The following is a 14684-nucleotide window of genomic DNA, read 5'->3' as shown; positions in this document are numbered from 1 at the left end:
TAACCAAGGATCGAATCCTGGTCTTTCCTGGGTTGGAAGCTCAGAGTCTTAACCACTGAAGCACGAGGGAAGTCCTGAAACCTGCCCTTTTATTGATATATAACTCTTATGGTTACAAGGAGCATCTGGGAAGCCAGAGACATATCCACAGGCATGAACAACAGTACCGGTCCATGACCCATCTGGTGGGAAGAGAGCAGCTGAGGCTCCCATGGGGGCCGGGGCTCCTGCTCTGGTATTCCTTTGGAGCATCATTCCCTGTTCCCTTGGACGGTCTGTGTGGGCTGGGTTGCACTCTGCTCCTAAGCCTGTGCTGCCTTCCTAAGAGCAGGATTTAGTGAAGTACCTTGGTTAGCCCATCGCTCCTGGAGACATTCTGGAGGACAGGAGAAGGAGGCCTTTGAAAGCAAACCCCAAGGCAGGCAGGATGCCAATTTGCATGGGACTAAAAGCCTTCTTGGGATGTAGGGCTTTCAGTTTTAAAACGGGAAATTCTGAATGAACCAGGGCAGCTGGTCACTCAAAGGGGTAAAGTGCTGGGTAGAGACTGGGTGGGAAAGAGGGCAGGGGCCTGAGAGGGTGAAGGGGAGTGACCCCTCCTGCAGCTGGAGTCTGGAGAGGCCCAGGGCCTGGATATAGTCCCCATTTTGGTGAATCTGACCCTTTGCACAGGAGAACCTGACCAGGGCCCACCTGGATGGTACAGCTGTAGTGTGTGTTGGGGTCAGGAGAGAAAGCCACCAGGGACTGGGGACTGAGAAGGAGCCTCAGCTGGTGACCACAGGCCCATGTGTGACTAGGGGGGCTAGTGAGGCAGGACCGTGTGGGGCTGTTGGGGGTCAGCAGTTCCCCAGTCCTGCTTCCAGGATCACCTCCCCTCTCTGGGGCCTCCTCTCCAGCTGGCAGGGAGATAGAAGCAGCTGTTGCTCTGCAGCTTGTAACCTGGGCAGAAGAAGCAGAAGTAGCTGCCCCATCAATTATGGCAGAGACTTAGGCATGGGGGGTCCTCAGGGCTGGGAGTGGGGAGGTAGAGGAGCCTTGAGAAAGCGAGCAGGTCTTAGGGAGAGCAAGCATGCTTTTCTTAATCTCTGCACCACCGGGTGCTTTCGCTCACCTCGATCTACATGTGGGCACAGGCCATGTGAGTGTAAGAGGTGGGACCATAGCACTGAGCCTGACCCACCTTCCTGAGCTCCAAGCTGTGCATCGTTCTCTCACTGTGTGATGCTTGGCTCATAATCCGGCTGTAAGCTACTTGAGTGTCTCAGATATTTCTACATCATTCCCCTCAACAATGGCTGCTTGGGGGAAGGCTCCAGGCAACCCAGCTAGGACTAAAAGAAGATGACTTAAATTTGGGCTATTGCTCATCTCAAGACAGTCTGCAGGTTGAGTGAACCAAGTTAACTGCCTACTTGAAAAAAAAATCAATAGTTTTTGGAGGAACATCACAGAACCCACAGACTTTATAATGTCCAGGATATAATCCACAATTACTCCAAATAAGAAGAAACAGGAAAACACAAACCACACTCTAAAGAAAGACAACAGACCAGCCCCTGAGATGACCCAGATGGTGGAGTCAGTGCCCAAGGACTTCAGCACACAGAGATGCAAAGCTACAGTCCATCGGGTAGCAAGCTATGCTCCTTTGAAAGAAAAAAGACAGGAACACAAACAGAGAAAGAGAAACTCAAAATATAGAACCATAGAGAGGCAGGATATGAAATTTAAAAAAAAAATCACTGGCTTAATAGAAGGATGGAGATGACAGAAGAGTCAGTGACCTTGAAGATAGATAAATAGAAATTAACCGATCTGAAGGACAGAGAGGGAAAAAACTTTCAAAATGAGCAGAAACTCAGGGGGCTGATATTAAAAAAACCCTCTAAGATATGTATTCTTGGAGTCCCAGAAGGAGAGGGGGGAGAGAGAGTGAGGCAGCAAAAATATTCAAAGGAATAATGGCTGGAACTTTCCAGCTTTTGTGAAAGGCATATATCTTCAGGTTCAAGAAACTTCATAAACTCCAATTGGAATTGAAAATAAACAAAAAGGCACATCAGAGTCAAACTGCTAAAAACCAAAGATAAGAAGGGAAGCTTGAAAGAGGCTGGACAGAGATAAAGGACATGCCGCAAACAGAGAACAACATTCTCAATGTCACTGCTTTCTCATCAAAAACCATATAGAAGCAAGCGGTGTCGCAGCATCTTCAGAACAGCAAAAGAAAAAAAGTCCTCAGCTCCGAGTTCCTTTGCCAGTGAAAATATTCTTCAAGATTGAAGATGAAATGAAAGCATTTTCAGATAAAAGAAAACGTCAAGACTTTGTCGTGAGCAGAGCTGCTGTAGGAGAGATGTTCCAGTTTGTAGGGTTATGGGCAGGAATCAAGGTGAATGAGCTACTGGAGGACAGATCAGAAGAGACGGTACCCTGATGGCCTGAGTTTCTGCTCATTTTGAAGTTTTTTCCCTCTCTGTCCTTCAGATCGGTTAATTTCTATTTATCTATCTTCAAGGTCACTGACTCTTCTGCCATCTCCATCCTTAAGCCAGTGATTTTTTTTTTTTAATTACAGGCCCAAATTACAGGCCTGTAATTCGGGAGGCCTGGGTTCGATCCCTGGGTTGGGAGGATCCCCTGGAGGAGGGCATGGCAACTCACTCCAGTATTCTTGCCCAGAGAATTCCATGGACAGAGGAGCCTGGCAGGCTACAATCCATGGGGTCCCAAAGAGTTGGACACAACTGAAGCAAGTTGGCATGCGCCCATAGTTGATTTATAGTGTTGTGCCAATCTCTGAAGAAATTAAGAAAGGCTATCAACAAGGAATGCTAATACTGCAAGAAGAAACAGAAACTATAAGGAGGAGTCAAGAAAAATTAGAAAATTCATTTTCCGAGACAAAAGCTGAGCCAAAGGCCCTGAACAGCGGAATGAATGAGCAGAAGGAAGAATAAATGGTCTCAATGCTTTTCAAGGGTACAGAGTTTGAGAGAAGTTGCCAGAGCAACCACTAAAAGTCAATTTAAAAATAAGATAAAAAAAAGAAGGCGAAGAGGTAGAGCTAAGAGGCCAATCTATGGATTGAAATGAAATTCTGAACTCTAACTCCATTTAATTTGGGAGGACTTGCCTCTAGTGAGGTGACCTATTAGAAATCATCCTGGTTTGTCTGGGACATGGGGCTTTCAATCTCAAAACGGATTCAGTCCCAGGCAGACTGGTAACTTCTTGTCTTTCAATCATCTATTCTGTCCCCCTTCCCTTAGTCAAATGTGAGCCCCTAAAGAGTAGAAGCACATTTCCTCTGTGGAGGCCCCCGCCCTCAGCAGGAGAACTGAATAAAGAAAATAAAGGAAACGAACAATGAAATGCTAAGTATACTATGTCCACAAAAATAGAAAACTCAAGAACTGTCTAAAATAAATAGCCTCTAATATTCAGGAACAGTATATTAGAGAATAGGGCTACCGATGGGTTAAAAAAGGTTACTGTTTAGTGAAATTCTTGTAATATTACTAAATGACTTTGATAGTTACAAAAGGACTTGGTAATTATGGAAGGACTGGTGCTGAAGCTGAAGCTCCAATACTTTGGCTACCTGAGGCAAAGAGCTGACTCACTGGAAAAGACCCTGATGCTGGGAAAGATTGAGGGCAGGAGAAGAAGGGAGCGACAGAAGATGAGATGGTTGGATGGCATCACTGACTGAATGGACATGAGTTTGAGCAAGCTGCAGGAGTTGGTGATGGACAGGGAAGCCTGGCGTGTTGTAGTCCATGGGGTCGCAAAGATTCCGACACGACTGTATGACTAGACAACAAAAATGATCATTGTGACCAGACAGCCCTTTCTAAGCTAGATGAGATTAGAAGCATGAGGCCAGGGATCCTGAAGACAATGATAGACCTTGGCTCTGGGGGCATCTTGAATCCATGGGGTTAATGGAGAAGAACTTTTGATCCTTGGCTACCAGCTCAGGCCACACAGATCCTTTCAGTCCTGGGAGCTTATGCAGGTGTGCTCAGTGGCTTTAGTCATGTCCTACATTTTGCAACCCCATGGACTGTAGTCTGCCAGGCTCTTCTGGGTTTCTCCAGGCAAGAATACTGGAGTGGATTGCCGTGCCCTCCTCCAGGAGTTCTTCCAGACCCAGGGGTAGAACCGTGGTCTCCCACATTGCAGGCAGATTCTTTATTGCTGAGACCACCGGGGAAGCTCCTGGGAGTTTATATCTCAAAGCAAATCCGTAGCCTGCTGTCTTTACTCTGCCTTTATCTCCAGTTCTCACTTACACCTTCTGAGCCAACTTCTGGGTCTACTGAATTGTGTTTCTCATTAACTGAGGAAGGTAGAGGGCTGAGGCGGGGAGGGGGGCATTCCTTAAAGCTGTGGTGGGGGATGGAGACAGAACAGGGGGAGAACATAGTCCCCACCAGGGCACTAAGTACAGAGACTCGTTTTCAGTTTGGATTTTTATTTTTGCTTTTATTTTTTAAGTAAATAAATAAATTGATTTATTTTTGGCTGTGCTGGTCCTTTGTGATAGTGCCTGGGCTTCTCATTGCAGTGGCTTCTCTTGTTGCAGGGCACAGGCTCTAGAGCACGGGCTCAGTAGTCGTGGCACAGGGGCATAATTGCCCCGAGGCATGTGGGATCTTCCTGGGTCAGGGATCGAACCTGTGTCTCCTGCATTGGCAGGTGGATTCCTAACCACTAGACCACCAGGGAAGTCCTTTGGTTTTATTTTTGCAATTCCTCTTGATGCTGCTACCTGCTGTCCTGCGTGGGGAAGGGCCCACAGGGGCAGGGATGGTAGGGTGGTGGGTGGAAGTGGGGTGCTGGGTTTTCCACATCAGGGAGGTTTTTCTGCAGCCTTCATTAGACCTCAGAATTTAAAGAGGAGTTTGCTGTCTCTTGGACTCCAAACAACCTCAGAAGACCCTGGGCTGAAAGGGTGGGGCAGATTCCTGTCTTTATACAGCTCGCCCTGGGTCAGGACAGGTTCCATGCCCAGAGTCGGGTGAGGAGAGGTACAAGAGCAAGGTGGAGAGCAGATGGGGCTAAGGGGCCTGAATCAGGGATCCTGGGCTTCCGTCCTTAACGGTCAGTGTAGATGTGGGCAGACCAGGGATTTAGGGGTAAGAGTGACTCCGCTGGACATGGCAAACCGACTTACGGACAAGGGTTGGGGGGGAGAAGGAGAGGGTGAGATGAATAGAGAGAGCAGCGTGGAAGCATATACTCTGCCCTGTATAACATAGATAGCCCAGGGGAATTTGCTGTATGACTCAGGGAACTTAAACCAGGGCTCTGTAATAATCTAGAGGGATGGGACAGGGTGGGAGGTGGAAGGTGGGCGGTAGGTCCAAAAGGGAGGGGACATATGTACAGTTCAGTTCAGTTCAGTCACTCAGTCATGTCCGACTCTTTGCAACCCCGTGGACTGCAGCACGCCAGGCCTCCCTGTCCATCACCAACTCCTGGAGTTTACCCAAACTCATGTCCATTGAGTCGGTGATGCCATCCGACCATCTCATCCTCTGTCGTCCCCTTCTCCTCCTGCTCTCAATCTTTCCCAGCATCAGGGTCTTTTCCAATGAGTCAGCTCTTCGCATCAGGTGGCCAAAGTATTGGAGTTTCAGCTTCAACATCAGTCCTTCCAATGAACACTTAGGACTGATCTCCTTTATGATGGACTGGTTGGATCTCCTTGCAGTCCAAGGGACTCAGAGTCTTCTCCTGCCCGGAGCCAGCGAGGGAAATCCTACCCGTGGCAAAGGTCAATTGGGGAAGAGGCCTGACGGGCAAAGGCTAATCAGGACTCGAGGAACCCCCTGGACTTACCCGAGCATCTACCCCAAAGAAAACTGGAGTCTGACTGCCTTACTATCTTACGCCTCTTACCAAGTCCTCTAATACTTATGGGGGCTTCCCCCCAACCACCTTTCTCTGAAAACATTAATTCAGAGCTGTAGTTAAAAAGTTCTCCTCGGCTTAATAGGAGTGTTCCAATCCAAGCCTCTCTGATAGCTTTCTAACTTGCATGACGAGTTTGTCCGGGCTCTTACAACTATGAGTGTGACTGTTTATAGCCTCCCAGCCATGCAAGGACAGAAAGCCTAATATTCTAACATACAGGAATTTGTTGAAGAAGTTAAAATCATTAGAATAGTACTAAAAAAGATTTCATTGTTGAATCAATGCTTGCTGCAAAGTTTCCTCTATCTATTGTATCCTTGGAAATATATTAATCACATATAGAGAAAATAAGTAGTAGTCTTTGATTTAACCACATCAGATCTTAAGTTAATAAATTCCTTTCTTGTAGCTCACTACACCCTTGCCTTATAAGAATGTAACCTTGTCACGTGTCTTTGGAGAATAGCACCTGACTTTAGGAAAATCATCTTGAAAGAATATAAGCCTTTTTCTAGCTAACTAACCTTTGTTAGGAGAGAGGGCCATAAACTGTTAGCAGGCCTCCTGGCCAGAAGATGATGTAAACCACCTAAAACTTCTGTATATCACGAGACATACAAAAATAAGCCCTGATCCTGATAAGGGTCAAGACTGCTGACCCCACGTGATTTTGGCGTGACTCTATACCTCCCTTTCTCTATTTTTTATGTGCACAACTTAGGGTATAAAAGCAGCACTGGAAAATAAAATTTTGGGCCTTGCTCACTGAAACTTGGTCTCCCTGTGTCATTCTTTCTCTTTTTCCATCCTTTTCTCTATTCTCCTTTTTCTGGTTGAGATCCTTGGAGCGCTGGGCCCTCTGCGTTTACTTATCTGCCTGGGCTTCTAAGACCCACTCGAGGGGGTGCCCTGGTGGAGTGCCTCCAGTGACTCGAGAGGGCGCCTGCGGCCTACGTAAACAGAGCAAAGCCCGTGCTGGGGTTTTATTGGTTTCCTGCGTAAACCAAGGAATCATGAGCCCCTGGCTCTCTTTCTCTCACTGACGCCGACGCCGTTCATCCCGAGGATACCCTGGGTCATATCGAGGCAGGTCCCCGATATGCTCCAATATCACAGGTCAAAAGCATCAATTCTTCGACCCTCAACTTTCTTTATATAGTCCAACTCTCACATCTATACATGACCACTGGAAAAACCATAGCCTTGACTAGACAGACCTTTGTTGGCAAAGTAATGTCTCTGCTTTTTAATATGCTGTCTAGGCTGGTCATAAATTCCCTGCCAAGGAGCAAGCGTCTTTTAATTTCATGGCTGCAGTTGCCATCTGCAGTGATTTTGGAGCCCCCCCAAAATAAAGTCTGCCACTGCTTCCACTATTTCCCCATCTATTTGCCATGAAGTGATGGGACCAGATGCCATGATCTTAGTTTTCTGAATGTTGAGCTTCAAGCCAAACTTTTTCATCCTCCTCTTTCACTTTCATCAAGAGGCTCTTTAGTTCCTCTTCACTTTCTGCCATAAAGGTGGTGTCATCTGCATATCTGAGGTTATTGATATTTCTCCCAGCAATCTTGATTTCAGCTTGTGCTTCATTCAGCCCAGCGTTTCTCATGATGTACTCTGCATGTAAGTTAAATAAGCAGGGTGACAATATATAGCCTTGACGTACTCCTTTTCCTATTTGGAACCAGTCTGTTGTTCCATGTCTAGTTCTAACTGTTGCTTCCTGACCTGCATAGAGATTTCTCAAGAGGCAGGTCAGGTGGTCTGATATTCCCATCTCTTTCAGAATTTTCCACAGTTTATTGTGATCCACACAGTCAAAGGCTTTGGCATAGTCAATAAAGCAGAAAGACATATGTTATGGCTAATTCATGTTGATTAGCAGAAATGAAACCATTGGCAGAAATAAAACCAATATTGTAAAGAAATTATCCTTCAATTAAAAAACAAATACATTTAAAAAAAGTGCATTTTTTAAAAAAGAGTAACTCTGTTGGAGTTGGGTCTGTCTTTCTTGCTCCCCTACCCCTGAGTCATCTCTGGTTTCAAGCTAACTTCCATAGCCTAAGGGTATTTGGGTGGGATTGAGTCAATCTGAGGGCTTCCCAGGTGGCGCTAGTGGTAAAGAACCAACCTGCCAATGCAGAAGACTTAAAGAGATGCAGGTTTGATCCCTGGGTCGGGAAGATCCCCTGGAGGAGGTCATGGCAACCTACTCCAGGATTCTTGCCTGGAGAATCCCATGGACAGGGGAGCCTGGTGGGCTATAGTCTATAAGGCTGCAAATACTTGGACATGACTGAAGTGACTTAGCACACACACACACACATACACTCATGAAACAATCTGAAAGGCAGGTCTGCCACTAGTCTTGCCCCTCTTGTCCACCTTCCCTACTCTGTCGGCTGTCTGTCTACAGTATCCACTGATCACACTCCTCCCCAGTTTAAAACTTTTCCATGACTTTTCTCTTTGATCTTCAAGATGAAGACCAAGCTCTTTCTTTATCAGGGCACCTTCTTCATTACAGGCCCACAGAGGTACCCATCTATATCTGTGGATGAACTCCTGCTGGGGGACAGAGCGCGAGAGCAGGCACCAGGTAGGTGCTGGAGTTTTCAAGGCGGGTGCCCAGGGAGGAAGGGAGCCCAAGGTAGACAGGGGTGTCCAGGAGCTGGGGTTGGCAGCAGGGACGAATGGTCAGGGAGAAGGTGCCTGAGCATCCTTCGTGTTCTGACCCAGAGTGGGAGGGAGGGAGGCTCACCTCCAGTATAACCCCGCCCCCTTCACTGCTCCGAAGTGAGAGTTCTGGCCTTTGTCATGTGACCCCACCCCTCGATGCTGTGTTGTTGTTGTGTCTAACTCTTTGCGACCTCATTGACTGCAGCACACCAGGTTCCTCTGTCCTCCGCTGTCTCTTGGAGTTTGCTCAAATTCGTGTCCATTGCGTCAGTGATGCTATCTAACCATCTCATCCTCTGCCGCCTGCTTCTCTTCCTGCCTTCAACCTTTCCCAGTATCAGCATCTTTTCCAGTGAGTTGGCTCTTTGCAGCAGGTGGTCAAAGAACTGGAGCTTCAGCTTCAGCATCAGTCCTTCTAATGAATATTCAGGACTGTTTTCCTTTAGGATTGACTGCTTTGATCTCCTTGCAGTCCAAGGGACTCTCAAGAGTCTTCTCCAGCCTTCCAGTTCAAAAGCATCAATTCTTCTGTGCTCAGCTTTCTTTATGGTCCAACTCTCACATCCATACATGACTCGTGGAAAAACGATAGCTTTGACTAGATGGCCCTTTGTCAGCAGAGTGATGTCTCAGCTTTTTAATATACTGTCTAGGTTTGTCATAGCTTTTCTTCCAAGGAGATAGCGTCTTTAATTTCAAGGCTGCAGTGATGGTCTGCGGTGATTTTGGAGCCCAACAAAATAAAATCTGTCACAGCTTCCACTTTTTCCCTTCCACTGCTGGATACCTTGCCCTTTGTTAGAGAGTCTTGTGGATGGATGGTGTCCTTGAGACAGCTCGGCAGGTCCTTACCTGGTGACCTGGCTAATACCCACTCTGGTCTTCATTTGGTGGTAGAGCTCTGGCACCATGGTGGATTGGGCCTGGTGAGTGTTCAGAAGTCACAGTGTGGCTGGCCAGGGGGCTGCCTGTAGTCTCTGACCTTTGGAGAGACTACAGGGAAACAGAGCCATTAAGGCACCTTCCCTAGTGGCCTCCTCTTTCTTGTCATCAGATTTGGCTAAACCCGCTGGCATCTGCTTTGAGTCTTCTTCCGCCCATGTTTCTCCATCTCACCCTCCCTCTTTTCAGCAAATAAGCATCTGGCTCTAGGCTCACTGTGCTGGCCCTTGAGGGCTGGGGCGGATCCCAGAGATTCCCTACTCTGTGAGGTATTCCGAGAGTCCAGGTGCAGGTATGGCTCTTCCCAGACTTGTCTGTGTGGATACCACTCCCACCCCGGCCCACATTGCTGCTGGTCTTTGGGTCCCTGCTGCTCTGTCCTCTGCAGAATTTGTCAATCAGCTTCCCACCAGCATAGACATGACTCTAACCGAGACCCCCCTCCCTGCCTCTGGACGAGCACACTTTCTAACGACGTGAGACTTACTAAGGTGGACTCTGCTGCACTATTGAAAACACAGAGTAAGGCCACACACCTGTCAGAGGGGCGGGGTATCCCCTGAAGATGCTGGATGTTCTTTGTAACAATCACCTCTGGAAGAGGTGAGTTCTCTGATAGTGGTCCAGCAGGTGGCCTCTAAGAGGAAGAACAGAGGCTACCTGCCTGTCTTCTTAGACAGGCCACCTACCTCCAATCTTTTTAGACTTCTAGAGGACTGGACACTGAGATGTGGACCCTGGTTCTGGGTGCTCAGGTGTCTGAGCTTAGGGCTAGGATGGAAGGGCCTATGACACTGGATATGGAGCCATAGATTTTTGTGGATGGACAGGTTTTTATTGCCCTAAATTGTTTCCCCCCAATTCTTTAAAAAATTTGTTTTATTTTTTAAATTATGAAAGTATGATAGCACATTTATAGGAGACTTGGAGAATACAGAACAAAGTCACATGCATTGTTGTTCATCTGCTAAGTTGTGTCTGACTCTTTGCGACCCCATGGATTGCGGCACACCAGGCTCCTCTGTCATGGGATTCTTCAGGCAAGAATACTGGAGTGGGTAGCCATTTCCTCCTCCAGGGGATTGTCCTGACCTAGGGATCGAACATGAGTCTCCTACATTGCAGGCAAATTCTTTACTACTGAGCCACCAAGGAAGCCTGAGAAAGAGCAAAGCAGGGGCTGAAATGGTTTAAATTAAAAAAATATACTATGGAAGAGCTCTTGACCTTAGATGTACCCTCTTAACAAAATTTTAAGTGTACAAGGGTTAGCTACAGGCACAATGTCTTACAGAAAATCCAAAATATCTTTTATAATCTGGCCTTAGAAATAACACAGTATCCCCGTTGCCATGTTATATTCGGCCCACCAACCAACTCTGATACAATGTGGGAAGAGACGACTCCAGGAAGGGAATTCTGAGAAGCAGGGATCCTTGGGGGCCAGACTGGGGGCTGGCTGTCACACAAGTAGACAGATTATTTTATTTCATGCAGTTCCTTTTTAAGAAATTAATGAATTAATTAATTTTGGCTGTGCTGGGTCTTCATCGCTGCATGGGGGCTTTCTCTAGTCTGGTGCCAGAGGTCTACTCTTCTTTGTAATGCTTGGGCTTCTGCTTGCGGTGGCTTCTCTTGCTGCAGAGAACAGACTCTATGACGTATGGGTTTTAGTAGTTGGGGAGCATGGGCTTAGATGCCCTGCAGCAAGTGGAATACTCCTCACCCAGGGATTGAACCTGTGTCCCCTGCATTGGAAGGCAGATTCTTAACCACTGGAGCACTAGGGAAGTCCAGAAGTAGAAAGCTTATTTTAGTACAATAAATGCAGAGGATCACCTAGCAGGATGTCATTTTTGCTAGATATGGTTGTATTTTAGATGCAGTAGCCTGAAGTCAGAGTGCCTTTCAGGGCTCTGACCGTCTCCTTCTCACCACTAACAACCAAAACACTCCTTCATCCACCCCATCAAGGACTGCAGAGATCAACGTATGACCTACAGGGGACCAAACATGAGAGGAGGTGGGGCTTTGGGAAGACAGCCAAGGGTTAAAAAGGACCAAGAAGCTGTTGAAGAGGAGAGGGATGGGTAAGGAAAGAGGAGTCCCAGACAGGACACTGTTTCCAACCTTGGGAGGGTAAACATAGCGAGAATCTAGGACTGCGGTCCCCCGCCAGCAGATCATCCAAAGAGACGAGTTCAGAGGCTGGAGGTTTCAGTTCCAAAGCTCTTACCCCCTTGGGGGCTTTGTGCTGACTCTCAAGCCTGAAATAAAGTCCTTTAGTGAAGGACTCTTTAAACACAGTGTGTATGTGCCTGGGTTGCTAATGGGCAGGCGGTTCTGCTGTAGCCAGCACCATCCCTTCCTTTGACAATAAGGAGTTTGTGGGCAAGGCTGCACTTGGACCTCAGATGATCCACTTCTGTCATACTCTCTGTTCTAGCTCCTTTTGTTTTCTCTAAGACTTTAACAAACCCTTATTCGAAACAGTGCCCCTTGTCACATCTGTGCTGCTCACAAAGAAAGAAGGGGAGTTGAGTGGCAGCAGAGGCAGGGGAGCCCTCCCCAGGGGAGTGGGGGAGTGCTCCGGGACCCAGCTGCCCTTCCCTTGTTGGGGTTCTCTCTCCATCTGGGACCTCACACATTAAAAATGACAACGGGTTCCTCACAGGTGGGTCAAAGACAGCAGTGAGCAAGGTTTGTCTGCAAACCCCTGGGAGGAGAGAGGAAGCCAAAGGGAGAGGCAGGTGTGGAAGGCAGGATGGTAGATGTTACAGAGCAGGGAGGCTGAGTGGACAGGTCCTGTGAAGAGACCAAGGCTCAGCAGTGAAACAGTTTGCCCAAGGTCACACAGTGAAGCAGTGACAGCACCTTGGAAAGCCGTGCTTTTAGGTTTGTCTTGCCCAGAATACAGAAGAGAGAAGGGCTGGCTCCCAGCAATCCTCTAGAATGAGGATGACAGGGCACACAGATGGGAGTTCCCTGGTGATCCAGCTGTTGAGAATCTGCCTTCCAATGCAGGAGATGTGGTTTCGATTCCTGGTCATGGAACTAACATCCTACATGCCTCAGGGCAATATGCCGAAGATACAGAAAACCCCCTGCCACAATGAAGAGCCTTGCAGCCATCCCCCCACCCCTCCCCCACCAATGGAATACACACATTCGTGGCCCAGCACAAATGGAGGGATGGCTGGAGCCTCCTTCCTGCAGAGGATAACATGTGAGGGGAGGGAATGGGGCTAGGACTCTGCTCTCTCTTTTGGGACTCCAGAGTTTGCAGTGGCCTCTAAGGGTCCCCTGATGCAGTAGGGAACCCGCTGAGTTACGGGATCAGCTCCTGGTTGGGATGCCTTTGTGTTCTGCAGGTGAGGGCTTTCCTGCTGCTCTTTCAACCTGCAAGTCTGGGCACATGGGGTAGCTGCATGGAGATGGTGGCTAAGGTGAGGGGGCAGCTTGAGGGATACACAGCTTAGACTTTGTCATTCCTGCCCCCTGTGGAGCCCCAACCAAAAAGTGGAGTCCGATTTCTTGGGCAACATGGGGTTGTCTGCTTCAGGGCACATGGCCACTCCTGACCTCTCGTCCAGGTTGGTCAGTTTCTTCTGAGCTGAGGGATCTGGACTGACCTAGCATAGCTCAGCTGGTAAAGAATCCACCTGCAATGCAGGAGACCCTGGTTCGATTCCTGGGTCAGGAAGATACCCTGGAGAAGGGATAGGCTACCCACTTCCTGGGTTCGAGCCCTGGGTTAGGAAGATCCCTTGGAGGATGGCAAGGCAACCCACTCCAGTATTCTTGCCGGGAGAATTCCCATGGACAGAGGAGCCTGGCAGGCTATAGTCCATGGGGTTGCAAAGAGTCAGACACAACTGAATGACTAAGCACAGCACAGAGAATAATTTGGGGTTCAGGCCTGGAAAGCTGCTTGGGACCATTAGGTGCTATCTGGGCCTGGTGGATGGGGAAGGGTCAGGGGCCTGGCATGACGCTGGGTTAGAAGGGTGCAGTCACTCTATGTCATGTGGAGATAAACATTCTTGATTCCTGGTCATCTCCCTGGGGGCTAAGACTCTGGTCAACAAAATTAAAGCTGGTCCTGGGATCCACAACTTTGTGATCCTGGAAAGGTCGGGGTGGGACCACTTGTCCATAGCTGTTTTGCCCGCACCCCAACCCTTACCTTTTCATCACTCACCCATCAGCGACCCTGGTGACTAACTCCTCCATCTGAGAGTGAGTGGTTGAGCCTGATGTGAATGAGGTGTAGGGCCTTGGCATAGTGAGCCCATGTAGGCTGAGAACTGGACTGTATGTGTGCGTGTGTGTGTGTGTGTATGTCTGTCTGTCTGACGGGAGCAGGGATGGAGTGTCTACCCAACAGGGTGTTGGAGGAGGGACTGAATTTGGTGGGTAACTGGCTCCCACTGCAGCAAGCAGCGCCCCCTGCTGCCCACAGGGGAAACAGCAGCCCGAATCTGGGTGGGTCCACTCCTACTTGGACCCCGAAGCAGCTCAGTCCATCCTCTGGTGGCTTGTGTTCCTTTGGGGTCTGCAAGCCTCTTGTTGGATTCTGGCTTCTGGAGGGGAGGGGTCCAGGGGAGGCTGCAGACCCGTGGTGAAGAGGGTGTGGGTGCTCGCATCATAAGAGTCCTGGGGGACGAGGCTGCTTCTGCTGGGGTCAAACAGTCACCGGGGAGGCCAACGTACTCCCGGGTCAGGCCCTCTGGAGAGACCCCAGCCAGGGACCGACATGCAGAGCACAGCAGGCAGTCCTGTGCATAGAGGCCTGGACATGCACTGCGAGCTCCGAGTGGCCAGGACCTGGTGAATACACACCCAGAGCATTTTTCCCATGGCTTCCCTGCACCCAGAAAGGGCAGGTAGGGTCCCCAGTTCTTGGAAGGCTCTCCCCTCCCCACTCTGCTGGAGACCCTGCAAAGAGGCTGCGCAGGGAAAAAGCAACTCAGGTCTGCTCAGAGTTCTTGTCCTTGTCTTTTCCAAATCTGTTCCAGGCTGGTGCGGGGGTTGAGTGCTGCAATCCTAGTTTGTGGCCGGAGCCCCAGAGACCACCTAGAATGTGTGGGGGGCCAGCCATTGCAGGAAGAGGAGGCAGGGGTGTGCAT

At 48.8% G+C, this 14684-nt stretch overlaps 1 protein-coding gene across 1 annotated transcript in view; it reads left to right on the top strand.

Annotated features, from left to right (window-relative positions):
• Positions 1–14684, top strand: part of CLSTN3 (calsyntenin 3) — a 61085-nt gene that overhangs the window by 8785 nt on the left and 37616 nt on the right. The window contains exon 3 of the mRNA XM_055395628.2: positions 8462–8533. Within this exon, the coding sequence (XP_055251603.2) occupies positions 8462–8533 (72 nt within the window). The remainder of the gene's footprint in view (positions 1–8461; positions 8534–14684) is intronic.

This window comes from Moschus berezovskii, chromosome 6 (genome assembly GCF_049115385.1).
Source record: "Moschus berezovskii isolate FMDL1 chromosome 6, NW_MosBer_1.0, whole genome shotgun sequence".
Taxonomy (NCBI): Eukaryota; Metazoa; Chordata; class Mammalia; order Artiodactyla; family Moschidae; genus Moschus; species Moschus berezovskii.
This window is presented reverse-complemented; position numbering and strand designations above follow the sequence as displayed.